A 21,434-nucleotide genomic window follows, 5' to 3' on the forward strand; every position below is an offset into this window, starting at 1 on the left:
CTTTTCCATGCATCTTTTAGTGACCTGCTGTTAAAAAATAAACCAGACATCCATGTATCTCAAGCCATTTTAGGAAAGCCTTCAACATTAAATACAGGGACTAGAATAGGCAGGAAAAGGAAACAATGCACAGGACACACACTTTCCTATATATCCTCCAATCTCTATTTTCAGAGATAAAGGAAATAATAGCCACATAAAAAGAGTAATATGAAATAAGGAAGATTCAGAGAACAAGAAAGACTTCTTGTAAATTATAAATGCAATAGTTAAAATTCAATTGCAAAATTAAATAATAAAGTTTGAGAATACCTCAGAAAGTTGAAGAACATCAAAGAGAGAAATGTGAGAATACTATTAAATATATATCTTATGTTACTTTCTATGTTAAAGAAAAAGCTGCATCCAATTTATCCACTCATTCATTCATATTTATTGAGTAGCTACTATGTGCCATGCACTGTTTAAAAGACACACAAAATTCCTGTCCTTCTAGAATTCCCATTCTAGGTGTGGGAGCTTGACATTAAAATTCTTTAATAAATGGTACGATGTCAGATATAAAGATAAATGAGACAGAAAATGTTACAGACTGAATGTTTGTGTTCCTTCAAAATTCATAAATCCTAACGGCAATGTGATGGTATTAGCAAGTGAGGCCTTTGTGAGGCAATTAGGTCATGAGGGTGGAGCCCTCACAATGGGATTAGTGCCCATATGAGAAGCGACACAAGAGATCTCCCTCCCTCTCTCCCCCCCACCATGTGACTACACAGCAAGAAGGTGCCTATCTGAAAACTGGGAAGAGAGCCCTCACCAGATACCGAAGCTGCCAGCACCTTGAACTTGGACTTTCTAACCTCCAGAACAATGAGAAATAAATGTCTGTTGTTTAAGTCATCCAGTCTACGGTATTTTGTTATAGCAGCCTGAGCTGACTGATATAACAAAAGAAGGAGACAGAAAGAGAGCAGAAACATTTTAGACAGGATAGTTAGGCAGATTATCTGGGAAGACAACATCTGGGGGGAATTCTGAAAGAAGCCAGAGAGGTTGCAATGGAGAACCAGAGCACAGTGCAAAGGCCCTGAGGTAGTAGCATTCTTTGTTATTTTCATGGAAAAGCAAGGGGCCTGTGCTATTGAGTGCTTGGGAAGTAATAGAAAAGAAACCAAAGAAGTATCCAGGTACAGATCATGTAGGGCCTATTAGACCAAGGTAATAATAACTTTGGAGGTTTAGTTCAGGGGTTGGCAAGTTTTTTTCTGTAAAGGACCAAATAATATTTCAAGCTTTTAGGCTAGATGATCTCTTTCACAACTATTCAATTCTGATGTCACAGTGTGAAAGATGCCATAAACAATGTATAAACAAATTGTTGTGGCTGTGTTCCAATAAAACTTTATTTACAAAAGCAGGCAGTGGGCCAGATTTGGTCCTGTGGACCATATTAATCCTTGTAATCAGTCTAATTGTGTTGGGAGATCATTGGAGGGTTATATGTGCTGCCACTTTTCCATTGTCTCTGTGAAATAAGAAGCAAGGTCACTATCTTAGAGGATGTTAAATATCTGGGGAGACAGAAGTCTGTAACTGTCACCTTAAAGATTGATTAGGAAAATAAATTTGTATTGTCAGATCACATACACTGAGGGCTCATATCTCCTTGTGGTCAAATGTAATGAAAACCAGGTAAGAATTTGTTTTTTATTGTTGCTGGTAGTGGCAGTGGTTCCTCTGTTTTATTTTGACTACACATTTACATAGCACTCATTGTGAATTAGTGCCATTCTAAGCACTTCACCAATATTAACTGACCTAACTTCTGTTGCTTGGATATATCCAAGAGGAAGTGGAGAGTTGGATTAGCCAGAATGGGAAATTGCAAGGTAGGTAAAAGACAGAGAAAAGGGTAAGAGGGTCCAAGAGAGTGATCAGAATGATGGACCCATGGAATCCAAACTAGGTAACCTGGAAGTAAGGAGAGGAGTGGCTCTTGGACAGGAAAATGATGGTGGTGGGGCGAGTGGATTGCAGATTCATTTGGTGTTGAAATAAGGTGGATGGTTTACCATTATCTTCTATAAGAATGTAGTTCCAACATTATTTCCCTGATAGAGTCTTGGTTTTATTAATAGATGGACCTAAGCTTCACCTTTGATACAATAATTTTACTAAAATCCCAACTTGATCATGTAAGCCTCAGAAATGCAAGTAGCTCTCCACTGCCCCCATGATAAGGTCTTCAGACTGAGCATTCAAGTGGGCCTACAACACAGCCCTCAGAACCTTTTGGAGGCTTGCTCCTCACAAGTCTCATTTGTAAAGTCTCTGCTCTAACCAAATTGCACTGCTACTCTGGTGAATACACCAAAGGCATCACAGCCTATAAGCTTTCAGGCACACAATTTTAACCTCCTTAAAAGCCCTCACCCCATTTCTCAGATTGATACTTAACTTTCAATAGCCAACCAAAATTCCACATCCTCTCTGACCCTTTCCTTGACTGTGTGAGATTGAATTCAGTATTACGCAGCCTTCATCAATTAAGCTCTTTCAATAAGCCTCTTAAGCCTGGGGGTGATTCATATTCATTTGTATTCCTCATGACACCTGGGACATACCATCCACAGAGCATAGCATGTGCTCCATTACTTGTATTTTATTTGGAATATTATCTTATGAAAAACAAAGTCTCCAGACTTTTACAGAGATACTAAAAAAAAGAAATTATATCACTAGAAAATAATTTAAATTCTGTGAATAAGGGACACTTATCAAATAAGCCAAATATTTCTTTATTCTCTTAGTTTGGGTTGTGTAAAAAGAAGAGTAGAACCAATGAGCACACATGCACACGGAGGGAAGTAAAACTCAGTGGAAATCAAGCAGAGGGAAGGGGAGGGCAGGAGAGGCGCAAAAAGCTACCTAACAGGTACAGTGAACACTATCTGGGTGATGGACACACTTATAATCCTGACTCCAGCACCCAACAAAAAGTGATCCATGTAACCAAAAAAAATTTATACCCCATAATATTTTGAAATAATAAAAGAGAATAACAATAAATAAATACCTGTAACACCTTTAAAAAAGGATGTAGTTAAGAAAACGAATGATTTCCATTTGCAAATATTTTTCTTAAATTATATAAGGAAAATAATCAAAGTGGATAAAATGACAAAAAAAGATACCTAAACTCTCCAAATATTATTACTTTTACAGAAATATTTTTATAATTTCACACTATTTCTTTCCAGCATATTTCCCTGTTCATATACTTTTTAAATATAATTAAAATCATACTAGACACAAAACCACATATTCTGCCTTTTTTACTTAGATTTATAATATAATAATTTCTTCTATGTAATGCATTATTTTTTTAAAAATATTCACAGTACCTTACTCTGAAAAAAAATCTACCCTAAAGAGTTGTTCCTCATTTCAGCTGACAAAGACACTTTTGGGGGTAGCTTTCAAGATTAACATCTCTTTGAATGACAAGCTAACATCCCTGAATGATAGTGAGTCACCTCTCAAAAGACCCTGCTCTTCATTTCTCATTTTTATACTTATAAAACTGATATATTCTTAGTTCTTATCATTTGCCAGCATTCTAACTGGGTTTTTACCCCTAAGAGACATAAGCTTCATTCATGCATGGATCCAGGGCAGTTTAGAATATTTTTTCCTCAACATATGATAACACATCTAATCCACTAAGGTAGTTAATGGTATTATCATACAGGGCTATTTACCAACATTGCATTAAGAAAACTCACAGTGTGATGTTTATATGAAAACAAATGTATTTTTTCACATCATATAGCATACATTAATAATAACTCTGACATAGACTATTCAGTATGACCAGACCCAGAGTGAAATAACATCAGTAAATCACTAACATAATTGCAAAAACAGTAAATGCATAGTAAGAAATGGAAATGACAAAAGGCCCAATATTTGCTGAAGTCACTGTCATCTGCAATTTGCAACAGACAGCTCTATTGTAAATAACATAGTTACTAGTGGGGTCACTTGTCCTGACCTTAAGAACCCTTTAGAAATGACAATTTGAATCAAAACTGTGGTTTTCTAAAGCAGCCATTTTTGTAATCACTGATTCCTAGAAAAGGAATAATAAATTGCTCACTCCTCAAAATATATTTCTCATTCTAATAGAACATAACCAGAAAAAGCCTCAGATATTCATGAAACATGTTGGGTTTTCGGCATCACATTATCCTGTGGTGCTCTGCAATCAATTACTGTTATACCACCATCATTAATAATTTTCTTAATGAAAATGATTCTGTTGATCTCCGTTGTATTTTAATTATCAGAGTTAAGCATAATTACACTGCAGCTCTGAGCTGGCATGTGGACTCCTTTAGGGCGCAATTTTGTTTTAACACACTGATAATGTAATTTTACATTGTGTCAGTTTGTTTGGTTATTATCCAGTTGTACAATTCCACTGTATTCCTGATAACAGATAATAACCTTAGTACCTCCTATATCCTGAAGTCATTTAAAAAGCAATATTGGAATTCTGAGACTAGCTAACTTAATCGCCTTATGATTTTATAATTCCCAATGCTAAATATTTGGTTCGGGCACTCACCCTCTTTTAAGAATACTGTAAAACTAGACAACAGTTATACATTTTCTATGAATTACTGAACAGTTAAACAAATGCTTAATATGTGAGCACAATTTTTCCTTTTAAACTAGTTTATTATTTTTATAATATCATACCCTCTAGGTAGAGTTAAATATTAACTTGTAGGCTACTTTGAAAATTGGCTGCCACATTAGACAAAGATGTTGTTTCAAAACTCTGGTAACATGCAACGGATCTTCTATTTTAAGGTACAACATGGTCCACACATTTGCAAGAGTCCTTATAATGAAAGATCTTTGTTTTGAAAACTTAACACAGTGTGCAAAAAGTTGCTGGATCATATTAGAATTTCTGTCATTACTTCCACAGTGCCTAATACAGGGCCTTGAACACAGAAGACAATCAAGAAAGGGTTAAATTAATTAATTGCAAGGTTAGATTTATGCAAACCAGAAAATTCGGAACTTTGAAGACGGTCATAGAATGGTTTTGAGATGGTATGCAGTCTTCTACATGATTTTAAATTGCTGTGGTCTTAGAAGCAACAGAGAAATTAGCATAAAGTATTGCTGTCACTGCTGTTTTAGTTCTTGAATGCTTTCTCTTTAAAACCAAACTAAAGAATAAAAAAAAAAAATTGCTGATAAACATGTATGCAAATTGCAAAGAAGGGCAATACCCTGTAACCTTGGCCTAGTAATTGGCATCTGCAAAAGTCTGCTGATTGTATAACTGGGAATTGCAGTGATGCTTAAGATTGAATTCCAACTTCATCATGTATGAGCTATACATAATTGAACTTACTTAACCCATCTAAACCTATGTTTGTTCATCTGTAAAATGGGAATAGTGCTGCTTGCAACATAAATGTGTTGTAATGGTAAATAAGAAAATGTATATAAAGTGACAAAAACAGTGTCTAGAATAGAACAAAGCTCAATAAATAGTAACTGTTATTAATATCAATATCACTGCTATCCTTACACTAGCATTTTATATAAGAGTTTCATTAAAAATAAAAATATCAAGTGCTCAAGGAAAAAAATCTAAAGATATACTCAGGCATAGGCTTCAGGCCTCTTATTCTGCAACACGAGATCTCTGCAGATACATATGGGTTCATAGTGACTGAATGGGACCTATGGAATTATTTGCTATAAGCTCGATATCATATGACTGATGTTTTCTTGTACCCATGCTTGATACCAACATGGAGGTATGGCTTCATTTTCTCTAAATTTGTACCAACTTATGACCACAAGGGCAAATTGGGCTGAGTATAAGACAATCAGCAACGTAGTATTTATCATTACATATGCAATCACATTTATGGGTACTGTTTCATGAAATCCTGCAAAGTAGCCATTGTTATTCCATTTCACAACAGAAAGAAACAAGATTTAGATAGGGTAAGTGATTTGTCTGACAGTACATATGAAATACAGATTTTCACAATGATATTGCACATTCACATATAAAGAAATACTCTGTAGTTAGGAGGAGAGTGAGGGTTAGCTGATACTTTTTCACTCTCTTGAAGGACAATGTTTATTTCCTTAATCTGGAGAACTGGAGAATCTGGATACTTTGAAATAGCAACTACATACAAAACTAAATAATGTAATTATCCCTGATTTGAAGTGAACTGAGCGAACAAACAAAAATGGAAAATGCTAAAGGTTTAATTTTGAATACTCAGAATCATAAAATTCTAAATAACCTATTTATTTTTCATACAAAAAGGTCACCATAGTTTTCAAACACTAGCTAGAAAAGACCATAATGGTATATAGGAAAGGAAGGAAGTAGAGCACCAATGCTCAAAAGATAGTGGATTTTAAGAGTAAGTGGGCAGGCCTTTGCTAATCCTACCTACTCTCCAGCAGAGCTCCTTTTAACTTCAGCATGGGCCTTTTTAGTATTTTTCCACTGAGATAAGGAAATTAGAATTATCTGGAGTCTGTTGAGAATAATGGCAAAAAACAGACGACCCAACAAGTCTGGTCCATCAATGTCTGGATGACCTAATTACTTTCTGGAATGACAAGGGGTAGGTGAGACAGGCAAAACGTACATCAGATTAGAATGCTGATGCCAAATATTATACTTTGTTTTATTTTGATAAAACAAGATGATGGCAGCCTGTCAAATAGCACTAAGTGATAGAATACAATTTTATAATTATTTGATGGACACCTTAGCAATTAAACTTTATAGTTATGCTTAATTTTGCTATTACCCCACATTTTAAGAATACTTTAAGAAGCAAGCATGTTTCTTATATGGTCACAGTTGCTCATTAAATGGCCTATCTTCACACCATATGAAAATATTATCAAAAATCTCAGTGAAGGTATTTTTGCAAAATGTTACACATCCATAATTGATTAATGTATTTGTTCTGTTTGTAAATAGATACTGATATGCTCTCAGATAGCCAGGTCCTAGAATGATTTTGGCATGGAATTTATAAGTACTTTATGTTCTTAACTAGAAAACAAATAAGAAATACAATCATGGCATCAGGAATTTAATTTTCATCCACAGTGAGAGCTTCTTACACATCAGGAATAATGTGTTATCCAGGTGCATGGATGTTAGCCCACCGAGTGACCACTCTTTTGTGGCAGCATCTCCTTGGTTTCACTGAGAGAACTATTTTTCTTCACTGGCTCATGTGGGGTTAATTCTACTTTTGGGCCCCATGATGACGGTGGTCTGCCAGAGAGGGCGATAGTAATTAATTGGTTCAGGGATTGGTAAGTAATGGCTCTAATCAAAACCCAGAAAAGTTCTCTTTTCACTGAAGTTGCTATGCTGGTAGATTAAGTCTGGAGCTTGCCACCACCTGAGGAAAGCCTATCTGAGAATGATACCCATGCAAGAAAAAAGAGTCAGAAGATAGAGACAGTCTGGGAACAAAGTTTGAACAATGAAATTGAAGAGTTCCGGAAATCCAGAATATCCCTGGACTCACAGTTATATGAGCAGATGAGCCCTTCTACACTCAACACACAAACACACACACACACACACACACACAAAATTTATTTTTGCACAAGCCAATTTCAGTGGTATTTCTATCACTGGAAAACAAAAGAGCCCCAACTAATAAATAACACGCACATTGTGAAAATGCTTCACACCTGTAGAGGTTCAAGTTAATAATTGTTAAATCTAAATTGTCAAACCTTTCTACCTACAAAACCCTTTGCCTTTGAGAAGGCTTATCACACATGCAGCCTACGGAGATAGAAGAATGCTGAGTCCGTAAGGTCCTAGAAGGAGTAGGAGTGCTTCTTGGGGTCGTAGTTTCCATGACCCAAATGATCCCTAGTAAAAATCCCACAATATTAAGGATTCATAGAACTTTGGAACATGCTCTGGGTGAACTGTTCCCTCCATTAAAAGGCAATCTGAGACTAGAAATCAGCTTCAGGCCTCTGAAGCACAGGTAAAGCATCAGAGTAGAGTCTGCAGCAGAGTGTTCCAAAGTTTGTTATCCAGAACCCTAGTTCCAATAGCCTTTCATTGGAAAGATAAATGAAAATATATGGTCAAATGAAAATGAGGTAGGTCATTTATTTATTTACTAATATATATATATATATATATATATATATAAATTTTAAACTCAGACTTCTGAGATCATGAATGTCGGCATGCACTGTGAGTTTTCAAAAGATACTACTATAAGCGCTATTTGGTCATGGGGCTTTTTCTTTAATCTTAGGGTTCTGTGGAATGGTTTTTGGGAAATGCCACACTTTATATATACTCTTTGTGATTTCTAGGTATAAAGGCCTGAGTGGTTTGAGGATTTACTTATGATTTAACAGTAGCAAGGGGGAAAGGCAGAGTCATGCAGCACAGAGAGCACAGAATCTGGAGTTGTCACGACCTGCATTTGAGTTTGGCTCCATCGTTAGCTGTCTATGACCTTGGACGATCATGCTGCCTCACTAAGTCACATGTGCAAAATGAGAAGAATACTGCCTGTGTGATTGAGCTATTTTATGCAACTCAGACCCCAAGGACAAATGTGTTTTGATCCCCACTCAATCAATTATTAGCCATGTGACCATGGTAAATTACTTACCCTACTTAAGTCTCTTATTTGCCTTTTGTAAAATGGGGTAGTATGTTAATTATCTTGTAGGATGTATTAAATAAAGATTAAGTGAAAAATGCATATACAGTTGTTATTGCAGTCCTGGTATTGGAACAGCAAAGTCAATTTTTCTTATAAGGTAAACTATGTCAAATTACCTTTTGTAGGTTAAAATACTATTGAAGAGCAGCAATTCATATGGTTCATCAACATATTATGTGAAGTAGCTATTATAGTGTCTGGCAACCATTCATCACTTGTTTAGCTGGTCAATCAATCAATATTGATTTAGTGCTTTTTTTTTTTTTTTGGTACAGGCAGCATACCAGACCTGGGAGGGAAGGGTGAATAAGACATAGTCTTTGCCCTCAGTAAATATAGAGTAGGTTGGAAAGGCAGGCAATAATAGCTAACTTTTTAACTTACTCCTTTTTTGGACACATAGATTGAAGATCCTAAAACAGGGTGATGGAGAACAGTGAGACAAGTACATACAATTTAGCATGGGAGCATCAAGGAGAGGATTCATGGGGAGCCTAACAAATGGTGGCTATTATCATCAATGTCCAAGGCTAACATATAGTTGGACTCAATGCTTGCTTTATGAGTTAATTAATAACCTTCTATAAATTATCCCAAATTGTTTACTGCAAAAAGGTTTAAGGTATAGCCAACTATAACACAAACATGTTCAAGTTAAAGTATTCCACTGGATACAGGATAACAATTTTGTTACACAGATTGAGCATCCCTAATCCAAAAATCTGAAACCCAAATGCTCCAAAGTCCAAAAATGTTTAGCGCCAACATGATGCCACAAGTGGAAATTTCCATACCTGACCTATGTGATGGGTTGAAGTCAAAACACAGTCAAAACTTTATTTCATGCACAAATTAGAAATATTGCATAAAATTACCTTGAGGCTACGGTGTATGAGGTGTATATAAAATATAAATGAATTTGTATTTAAACTTGGGTCCCATTCTCAAAATATTTCATTATGTATATGGAAATATTCCAATCTGAAAAAATCCAAACTCTGAAACACGTCTGGTCCCAAGCATTTTAGAAAAGGGAGACTCAACCCATATAACAATTATGTCTCCTAAAAAAATAGCTGATTTAAAAATGCAATGGATTTGGATCATGACAGGGGAACATCTACTGCCATGGTTCCTTCATACTGTATTGCTATAATGAAGGTAAGATATTGTACCACAGAAATCTGTCCCCAGCAATTGGTCCTACATTCCAAGGCACCTTTTGTATTTTTTGTACTCTGAATGTGGGCGTTGGTAAACTGATTCACAATACTGTTTCTTTTCACTGTGATAGATCATAGTGACATATCCAGGGAAAAATCTCACTTCCCTCTTAGCTAAAAGTGCCAAACAGCATACCACAGGTATTTCAGGTTAGAAAATTAGTGGGTATGAGACCAGAAATTATAGAAGGAAAAGGAGTATAATCAGATCCTGGTGTGCAGATTGTGTTTTTAGCTTACAAATTCCCTCTTTCCGGTGTTTCAACTTTCAAAGGCTTATGGTAGTTTAGAGGCAATCCTCTTATAAGTGTTCAAATTGTAATGATTATAGGAACAAGTTGTAATTGTTTCTAGCAAGTTTTTAAGAGTCTTTGATGTTATGATTAGTGTTTTATATGTTAATATATTGATAGGGGTGCTTATTTGCTTGTTCCCTTGTATGCTTTTATGGTTTCTAGGTTCAATGTGCAAATAAATCTTTGATCTCAGTAGGTCTATTTGGTTAAAAAAGAAAGCCGAAAGAAATTAAACATGAGAAGCACAAGGTTTTGCAGCATTTACAAAGTGAGATTGGGGATTTCACCGTAAGAGTGCAAAGCTAGGGCCTGTGCATGACTTGAATGTGGAGAAAAGTACCCCAAAAGCCACACCACACATGAAGAGGGTTCTGTGCTACGAAGACTTGGTCCCACGATGTGCCATCATTGAGCTGCGGCTCCTTTGTAGCCAGGGCGTAGCTACATGACACAGTCTAGGTTGATGTCACACTGAGCAAATCAAAGGCAATGCCCTGCCAGCCATCGGCTTCCTGTTTTGTGTTTGCCTCCTGCCCTTCAGAAATCACCATGGGGAAGAATTCTGTCTTTGCGAAGGTTTCATTTCCAGCTATCCTCTCATCATGCGTGATTTCAGGAAACTGGCTGGAATGTACTGCCTCCTGGAGCATGCCCCTTGACATGAATTGCTAAATTTCAAAAGAATTTTATCTTTTGATAGATAATACCTATGAGAGGAATTTAGGGTTTCATCAAAGCCGACTATCAATAAACTAACAGCAAGGGAAAGATACTTAGTCAAGCCACTCAAATACAAGGTTAGGTAAAGGTGTACAGCACTGAGTAATTAATGGTGTGACACTTTTTGTTTTATGTTGTACAGAAAAAACCCAGCATGCTTTTCTGAAAATACAGGTTAGAGAAACTCATGAGAGAAAAAGGAAGAGAGAGCATCAAATTATACTTAGTACTTCCATTCCAGCTCTTCTGGTGCTGTTTTGCAATGCTCAGGTTTCAATACTGCCAAAGAGAGAAGGAAACGATCTCGGGTTTACCTTTGCTGTACACAATGCAGTTGTTTTTGTTGTCTTCCACTCCTTGCCAAGTCACATCCAGCAGCCACTTGGGACCAGCAGTCAGCACCATTGGGACCTGAGCCTTTGTCTTCTGTAGAAAGAATGATAACAAACAGATGCCATTTGCTTTCGTTGATTAAAAACTTGAATAATAACTGTACTAATCATTTTATTTTTACAAACAACTAAATCTCCCAAACCATAATCCAAGTCCTTATTCCCCGGTCTCATAATATCTTTTTAAGATGACAGAAGCTGTAAGGCTTTACTGCTTTCACTAATCTGAATGGTTGAATTATTATCAAGGATTTTTTTTTTCCTAAATGATACTGGATCAGATCTCCCAGATTAGACAGATCTCTTGTGGCTCTGAATTATAAAGAGAATGCAGATGACTTTCATTGCAAAGAGCAAAGTGTTTAGAAGTGAACTTTAGACACATTGTACTTTACTATCAACAGGATCTCACTATTTCCTGAAACAGACAGGAAAGAATTTAAAGAATCAGGATCCATTTCAAAGCTCTATCCTGAGCAACATTTATATTAGAGTAGGAACTTATTCCGAATGAATAATGAAATCCACCCAACCCCCTTTGCTAAGACTGGATATGTAGTCTGACTGTAACTGAAATAATAATAATGCTAATGATTCTCCATACATTGTCTCCAGAAAGACTGTAAAAGAGGAATCGTGAATAAATTCAAAAGCAGAGCAACTAAAGCATGACATCCCTGTGCTCTAGGAACCACAGAAGCAGGGAGACAAGTGCTGCTGTTCTAACAAAATATTTTCAGTGTACATTTTAAATATAAGGCTCAAAACATTCATCATTTTTGGGTGTTTGGCACCAAAATTACTTATCTTTAAAAGTCTGCTGATAAATTTACATGGCAGGAAATAAACTGGGGAGGAAATAAGTAAGCCTTCGCACAACTGTGCTTCCCGATGAGTCAGAGGGAACAGGCATTCAGACTTTTATCATTCACCAGTCCATGTTCTGTATATCAAACATCATGAAGCCACAACACAGAGTACAATACAAGGGTCTCAAGGTAATTTTTGAACTGAATTTTCACCTAGATATGATCCTGCCAAAGAGATCTCAGCCCATTCTGGGACTTTCCCACATGTTATGTGCTATCACAAATTTCCCAAATTGGTATTAACAAGTATTCACTTGAGGAGTCCCATGTAATCTGGCGATTTCAAATCTCTCAGGAGTCTGGAAAACCCATTTCACCCGCCTCATGACAACAATGATAACAACATTGTCTGCAAAGCCATATTAAAAACTGTACATAACATGAATGCTGGCCCATTTCTTAAAGTATCCAAAAAGGTAAAATCTATTATTTAATGGAAAAATCATCCACGATGTATAAATTTTAAAAGAAGTCTGAAAAAAATACTTCACAAGAAATGATAAATGCCTGAGGAGATGGATACCTCAATTACCCTGGTTGATTATTACATAGTATATTCCTGTATCAAAACACCACAAGTGCCCTATAAATATATACAACTATTATGTACCCATAATTAAAAATAAAAAAATTAAAAAGACTTCAAATATTAAAACAGAAGTAGCAGTAAGTCAGATCAAGTATAACAAATTCTTGTACCCTGATTTTTAATATTCATATATTGATTCATCTTGGGAGTCTTAATTTTTCAACTATGCATCTTATCTTCACAGTTGGCAAGTATAACCATGAAAAACAGTCATCTGAAAGCCTTATGAAAAAAGAAATGATTTTAGGCTGGGTGCGGTGGCTCATGCCTGTAATCCTACCACTCTGGGAGGCCGAGGAGGGTGGATCGCTCAAGGTCAGGAGTTCGAGACTAGCCTGAGCAAGAGCGAGATCCCGTCTCTACTAAAAATAGAAAGAAATTATCTGGCCAACTAAAAATATATACAGAAAAAATTAGCTGGGTGATGGTGGCGCATGCCTGTAGTCCCAGCTACTTGGGAGGCTGAGGCAGTAGGATCGCTTAAGCCCAGGAGTTTGAGGTTGCTGTCAGCTAGGCTGACGCCATGGCATTCACTCTAGCCTGGGCAACAAAGCGAGACTCTGTCTCAAAAAAAAAAAAAAAATGATTTTATATTATATATATATATTAACAATATAAGCAAAATAGGTATCAAGTTATTCCTATCATCAGTCTGATCAACAATTATTCCCATTTTCAAAATAAAATTAGAGGAGAAACAAGCTTGAATCTGAAATGATAGTGATCCAAATCCAGTTAAATATTTATTCTTCATGATGCATATTTTACTCCTTTTACTACCAGAGTAAACCACAGATCAGAACTTTTGGGTCTCCAAGTGGGAACAGAAGAGTCAGGGGAGGGAGTCTCCCTTTTCTATAAACCTGTGTATGGGGGGGGTACCTGGTGGTCTTATTTGTAACATCCACTCTCTTCTGATGTTAAATAACAGATTTCAAAACAGGCATCTGGTCTTATTTCTACTGGATTCTTTTATTTCATGAAAAATAATTCTCTTAAATTATTTAATCTTTCTATTTTATAGTGCCATTATGAATTTCTACATAGTAAATAAGCTCTTATGATTTTTCATAGATAATATAAAAATAAATATTGATTACTTACATTCTTTAGGGAATTTTTTAGTTTAAAGTAAATCAATGAATTTGCCAATATTATATAATCTTTTATTCATTTCAAAAATAAACAGACCCAGTCCTGTACTTAGTGCTAGGGATATGAGCAACTCTTCTTTGTTAAAGGATACAGATAAATAAAGAGAAAAAAAATCATTTAATATACTGTGAAAAGTACCATGGTAGGAAGTGCTAAGACGTGTAAATTGTTTTGGGGTTGATGAGAGCAAGGCAGAAACTTCTGTCAGGTGAGATACCATAGAGGAGGCAACATTTAGGCAGAATTTTAAAGGATAAACAGGAAGAATTTGCAGTTGCTGGAAACTGTGTGGGCAAAGGCTGAGCAGTATATAAGAAGGTGGGATGTACAGGAAATAGTGAGTAGTTCTGGGACTCTGGTTTAAGTTCTTACAAAGTCTTTAGAACTTTTCTTGGTATGTAGAAAGCACAGAAAAGTATTAGCTATCATCATCATAATCATCATTAATATTATCATTACTGATAAATGGAAAGGACATAATAGCAGATGTGTCTTGCAAGGTAGATTAGAAATAGATCTTGAAGGATATTTATGTATCATGCAAGACCTTTTGTGTATAATTCTGTAAGAAGAAGGAAGCCAGTAAAGATTTTTTTTAAGCAGATAGAATACGGGTACTATTATTTATGATATTTATGCAAGCATTTTGTTAGACACTTCCCTTTCTTATCTACTCTTCATATATTTTCAGATAAGAAAATTGCAACTGAAAGATTAAATAATTTCTCTTAGGTCACATAGTTTGTAGAGGCAGAGCCAACATAATATTTAGCTTTGATTCTGAACACTACCACCCAGAGGGTGACTAACCAGCCTGATTTTTATGGGACTCAAAGGGTCAGTGCTAAAGTCAGAAAGTCCTGGGCAAACAGGGATGTGTTATTCACCCTTACCTGACCACTACTACTATTAAAACAATATTAATGGTTTACATCTATCGAGCACTTGTGAAACATTGGCTGTTAAGGTACATACTTCACCTGAATGATCTTTTTTGATTTTTAGAACTCTAGGAGTTAGTACTATTGGCATTTTTTCCATTTTTACACATAAGCAAATTAAGCCTTAGAGGAGTTGATTTTGTGACTCAAATAAAAGTAGTTGATTAATATCTTTCCTTAATGGTAAGTTAGGCATTATATCTTTTAAAACTTTGGCAAACAATATTATGCCTGGGCACAGGTAGAATCAGATATGTTAAGAAATTGAATTGAAGGGCAAACAATTTCTTTTACACCAAATCAATAAAGCAGAAGCAATACTGGAGCAAAGACCTGCTGAAAGCTATACCCAAGTGGTAAAGTAAATAATAAGTAGATAAAATATCTCAAGGGACAAGTTATTACAGTTTCGAAAAGGTAAGTCAATTTCTTTCCAAAGAAGTCAACTTTTGTAGAGATTGACTGCCTTCAAAGAAGATTACTAAGTGTGAGAAGGAAGGAGTTAGCCAGGATTATATGAAATCTACACTCCAGAAAAATCTATGAATAGAAAATAACAATAATATCCACTTTGATCATTAGCTTCACTTTCCCACGTCTCTGTCTAATGCAAGAATTCATAAAATTCCAGAATGTTAAGAGCTGGAAGCAACTTTAAAGTTCATTGCATTTAATTCCCTGATTTCACAAACAAGGAAACTAAGGCCAAGATTTTTATCTAGCATCCCACAAAGGGTACAACTGGCAACAGCATGTTGGGAAAAGAGAACAGATGATAAAAAGTGTGATAGGCAAGACTGTGGTCCCCCAAACCTGGCCATGTCCTAATCCTAATCCTCTGGAACCTGTGAATATATTACCTTACTTGGCAAAAGGGATTTCAGAGATGTGATTAAGTTTAGGACCATGAGATGGTGAGATTATCCTAGATTATCCAGATGGACCCAATCTAATCACATAAGTCCTTAAAAGTAGAAGTAAAAGGCAAAAGAGTAAATCAAAGAAATTCCACATGAGAAAGATCCCACCTGCCCTTGCTATCTTTAAAGATGGGATAGTGAGGCCAGAAATTAAGGAATGTGGTGGCGTGTAGAAACTAGGAATGACCCTAGTTTACAGGAAGCAAGAAAACAGAGACTTCAGTTCTACAACCTGAAGGTACTGAATTTTACCAACAACCCAAATAAGAATGGAATGTATTCTCTCCTAGAACATTCGGAAAGGAGCACATCCAGCTGACACCTGGCTTTTAGTCTTTTGAAACCCATACCAAATTTCTGACCTACAGAACTGTAAGAAAATAAATTTGTGTTGTTTTAAGTCACCAAGCTTGTGAAAATTTGTTTTGGCAGCAAATAGAAAACTAATACAAAAGGTATTCAGATTTATTGACTTAGAGTTAAAACAAAAATGACTAAAATTCCTTATCACATGTGCCCCAAAGTGTGAATCAACTTTCCCTTAGCTGGAAAAACACCAAATCTACATTGTCGTTCCACAATCATTAATCATTTATTTGTAAGTCATTAGATTTACTTAGTGTTCTCATTTTAAAGTAAAAGAAAATACACAGTGGTGACTATAATAATTCCTGCTTATATAATTGGTTATTTAGAACATTTCCTGAATCACCGTTGACTTTTGTCAAGGTATAACAAAGGACATGAGTGTTTCTGGAGTCAAATTACCTAGGTTTGAATCCTGCTACTGCTATTCGAAGCATCTGTGAGAAAAATCACTTAAACTTTCTGAGTCTCAGAACATATTAATACATCTCAGCACTGGCGATAACAATTTTTATTTCAGAGACTGTTGTGTAAAGCAACTGGCACAGTGCTTAATACTCTATATAGAAGCACATCAAACTTTTGCTGAATAGCTACATGAATAAATGAACTAAAACATACAGAAAGCATTTAGTGAATGTCTATTATTTCTCAGGCACGGTAATGCTTGAAGTGATTAGCATAGACGTCAAGACAAAACCTCTTTTTTATCCAGTTTAATGCTTGTGATAGTCATTAGTGCTATTGATCAATTATTTCCAACTCTCCACTTTCCAGCTCTCTTTTAAAGTTAGGTATAAAGATATAACTTTACTTGACCAATAAAACTAAAGAAGTGACCTGTGTCACTTTCACACAGAATCTGTAAAAGCCAATGCCTTTCCCAAAGTGATTGTGGAAGCAGGTAAGGAGACGGAACCCCTGGGAACTACATTGGTCAGTAGCATAGGAAAGAAAGAAATGTTTTTATGTAAAAAGCTATTATGATATTAGGGTCACTTGTAACCTTAGCTTATCCTCACTTATACAAAGAATTTCTTCATTTTTTTTCCATTTTGAAATAACCTAGGGGCTTTTACAGGTTAAAGTTTACACTTTATGGCTATCTAGGCAGTCTCTTTCAGTAATAAATCAATTCAAGGTACATAACAAGAGCCTTGAATTTCACTTAAACTGGAATGTTCTCTTTTAAAAAAATCTCATGCACTTTTGAGGCTCTACACTGTAAGTTTAAAAATTCTGCACTCCTGGACATGGTTTGAACCCAGAGTTTCACGTTTAGACAGCCCACAACTAGACAAACTTGACAAGGACAAAATGGGTCAAAAGTGTCATTTCTTAGGAATAATTAAAATCATCTAATGTGGATAAAAGAGGTCAAACTAGCATCCACTTCTCACTAACCTTTGGAGTTACTGGACCGACAAAGGAGGTAGCCTTCAATAAATGTTTATAGTCAAGCCAAAAGGTTAATGGAGATAAAAGTAGACAGCCCAAAGGTAAAGAATAGAGGAGAATTCTAACCCAAGAAACTGGTGACATAATGTTGTCCTAAGGATTCCAAATTTTGCTGGAAAAATTTGTTGAGGATTTCCAAAATGAGGGTTAGGAAGAGCTTGTCGTAGAAAATCTTCCTGTGAAAAGAGCCTGTTTTTACATTGCATCCCTTCAAAAGAACTAGAAGTGTTATCTGATGAAAAAATTGGCCTCCATTCACTTTAGTTTAGAAAATATAACAGAATACCATTGAGAATCTCACACCAGTGCCATGAAATGTAGTTTGATGCTGTTGAAAATGCTTTTGGTGTGTTGCCTCTATAACAGGATACTAGGTCAGAAGAGCTGATGCCTCATTGGCAAAATGCTACTGTTTTAACAATTCATAGCTGTTTCTATTCTCTCAGCTATAAAGCATATTCAATAATAGGCCTAGAAAATTTTCAGAATTACTGTAGACATTAGATTTATATAGTTAGAACCAAACACACACACACATGCACACACATACACATTTTCTTGCCCTTAGAAATTAGAAATTTCTTCCCCCTAACTAAATTATTCTCTACATTTAAATGAAAAAATGGTACTGTATGTGATTTGACCTTGTACAACCACATAGAAAATGTTATACAGTAAAAGTTTCAGTTAATGTAGCCAAGTAGTTCTCCACACTAGAATTCAATTCAAATTCAATCTGACAGTCATGAAAATATTGTATCACTCTCCTTTTAACTATGTTAAGTCTCTAGTGAAAATGAACTTGAATTTAAAAATTTCCTTCACCAACAGCCCATCCTGTGAAGACATAACAACTTATAAGTCATATGACAACCTAAAATCGTGGAAGTACCTGAACTGGGGAAAATATTACAGTAATAATTCAAAACCCTACACAATAGTGTTTTCAGTAATTCTGAGCATGGAATACAGTCTCAATGTTATTGATTTGACTGGAACCATATAACTTTTAGTATGATAATTCCCATCCAACACAACAGTATTTTTTAGTAAATGTCATTTAAAAGTTATACATGAATCTGTGTGAATGTTTGCACTTGATGCTACTGAGGCAAAGATTTTTTTCAGAAAATAGAGTATTTCATTTTAAACTACAAAAAAAGTCACTCCATGTGATCCTGTAGAATCAACATTTTTCATGCAATATAAAAACGGGTTCTTACAAATAACACTGGAGTATGCTCCATAACTAATTCCAAATATTCAGACATAACCAGGTATATCATGTGTGTCCATTAAAATCACATGTTTCCATTTAAAAATTGAATAAAATAGATAAAATAGCCACTGAACTACTTTGGGATGTCCCATCAGTGAGACCTGCAGTCTTCTTTTTGTTTACTGTGTCTAAAAACAAGGTGTATGTGTGTGTCTGTGTGTGTGTGTTTGTTGTGCAAACAGATCTAAACAAGTAACTTAGAAAACTTCCAAACTCGTACCAAGAAAAACTCTCATCTGCATTTATTGTTTGGAAAATAACAAAACTCAATTTCATAAAACGTTATCAAATTGTTTGAAAAAAATTGATATGGCATACACATTGTCAAACATCAGCTCAAAGATATTAAGAATGCTCTTAAATTATTATAGCAAAGATATGAAAAGGACAAATGAGAAAGACAGTAACATGCTATAACAAGAACCACTATACCATATCATTAGGCACAGAACGGATTTATGAATGGAGATACCAGATAGATTTTATTAGAAGAGTGTTTTTTTTGAGCAAGCTTCTACAAAATATCTTTTAAGAACAGCTTGAGAGTGAAATTCCAAAGAACTTCTGCTAACAAATGTCTTCAAGTAGACTGTGGTATGTGGGATCTCAAATATGATCAGAGACTTTTGAAAAATAAAATGAGTGTGAAATAAAATGATAGAATTCTTGGCTACTATGTCCATACTCCTTATGTCAGACAGTTTTATCTCTCTGAACCAAAAATTTAAATAATCATTATCTCTGAGGTATATTTGCTTTGAGTTCTCAAAATTGTTGGAACATATTATCTTAACATGAGTCACTGCTTGAATATAGGAATTTCAGTATAAGAAGTAATGATCTTGTTAGAAAAGGAAACACAAATAGTTCTATATATATGTGAGTTATTAAAAACAATCCGCTTCCAAATAAGAATAATTATTTCATGATATTTAAAAATAATATAAAGTTATTCAAGATTACCCTAAAGATACAGATATTTCATTTTTCCAACTGGAAGAATCTCTAAATGAATAATAAACATCTAAGTTATTCAGATATTTATTATAGTTTCATTTTCCAAAAAGAATAGACTCATTTCTCTTTCCCTTTTGCCAACTTCACTCCCACAGTCTCATCTGTTCTCCACATACATTTGGCTTCAAAGAGGAACTATTCCCTCCAAGCTGGCAATCATTAACTTCAACCTTTTATTTTATACAGCTCTGAAAGTCACAGGGTGTTTAAGGAGTGTTGTTTTTATCCTGGCAGAATTTCTGGGCTTGCACCTAGTGCAATGTGCAAAAAGTGTGTTAACGCTGAAACTCTGGGAAGGGAAAAGTAAATTGCTCTTGAGTGGCCCTTCTTACATAAGGCTGTCACATAAACCTGTGGCAGGGTTCAGGGACCCAGAGAGCTACCGTACCAGCTATGTGACCTGGGGCCAGTCAATCTCTGAAGCTCTCATCTTCCTCCTCTGTAAGATGATCTTATATGTCCTTTACAGCTTGATAATGATATTATTACAAGACCTTCTACTATTGAATGCCCATCAAACCTAACTCAAATTCTGGATATGAAGGAGGATATATGCATGAAAATTCAACACATTGGCTTATACTTGCTTAAGGAAATGCTGCTATTTTTATTGGTGAATCAGTAAATAACTCCATTTTGATTTAATGTATTTTGGTTATTTTAACTTTCTTAAAAAAAAGTGCTATGGTTAAAATAAAAACGTTAGTCTGAAGAATATGGAGAATATGTAAAAGATGTATAGACACATTCAGCTCTTACTGGCTTATTACATCAAAAAGAAAAATAGCAATCAATGCTGTTTAGCAGTCTCTATTTGAGAATTACCCCAAAGGCATACTGTGCAAGAAAGAAAACACTGTCTTGCACAAAGTCATCCTCAGATACTGAGAGGTGTCCATCCTTCATGAATTAATCTGCTGTAATATGAAATGAATCATTCAGTCATCATTCCAAGTCCCTCCTTCTTATTACTGTTTTAGCCAACCTTAACTTCTGTCAAAAAAAGAGTGATTCCAAATTCTAATATTAACAATAAATTTTAAAATCATATATATATTTATTTAATTACATTTTGTTTTCTTGATTTGTATTCTTATATCCATCTATGACCATAAACTATTAAGGACTCACCTATTTTGAACTTATACCTCATACTATGATATTTGAAATTGATGGGAAAAGTCAATGTCAAAACTAAAAGAATAGGAATAAGAAGGGTATTCCTCTCCAAAGGCTAAAAACGGTGTGGAATTATTAAACTATATACTAAGTGCTGTGATAAATATAGTGCCTTTTGGGAAGACAGATTTTCTGAGACAAATTATTGAAAGTCAAGTGACTGAATGTCAGGTACAAAAAATTAAAATCTTGGCAAACTAGTTGGCAAAAGTGTGAAAGTATTAGAGTAGTTGAACAAAGCTTATCT

The 21,434-nt window shown here is 35.2% G+C and overlaps 1 protein-coding gene across 3 annotated transcripts in view; it reads right to left on the reverse strand.

Annotated features, from left to right (window-relative positions):
* The window catches only part of ZFPM2 (zinc finger protein, FOG family member 2), a 458,837-nt gene that overhangs the window by 142,550 nt on the left and 294,853 nt on the right, over positions 1-21,434 (reverse strand). For all 3 annotated transcript variants that reach the window (XM_069466104.1, XM_069466103.1, XM_069466105.1), the window contains one exon: positions 11,337-11,448. In XM_069466104.1, coding sequence (XP_069322205.1) covers positions 11,337-11,448 — 112 coding nt within the window. The remainder of the gene's footprint in view (positions 1-11,336; positions 11,449-21,434) is intronic.

Source organism: Eulemur rufifrons, chromosome 3 (assembly GCF_041146395.1).
Source record: "Eulemur rufifrons isolate Redbay chromosome 3, OSU_ERuf_1, whole genome shotgun sequence".
In the NCBI taxonomy this organism is placed as follows: domain Eukaryota; kingdom Metazoa; phylum Chordata; class Mammalia; order Primates; family Lemuridae; genus Eulemur; species Eulemur rufifrons.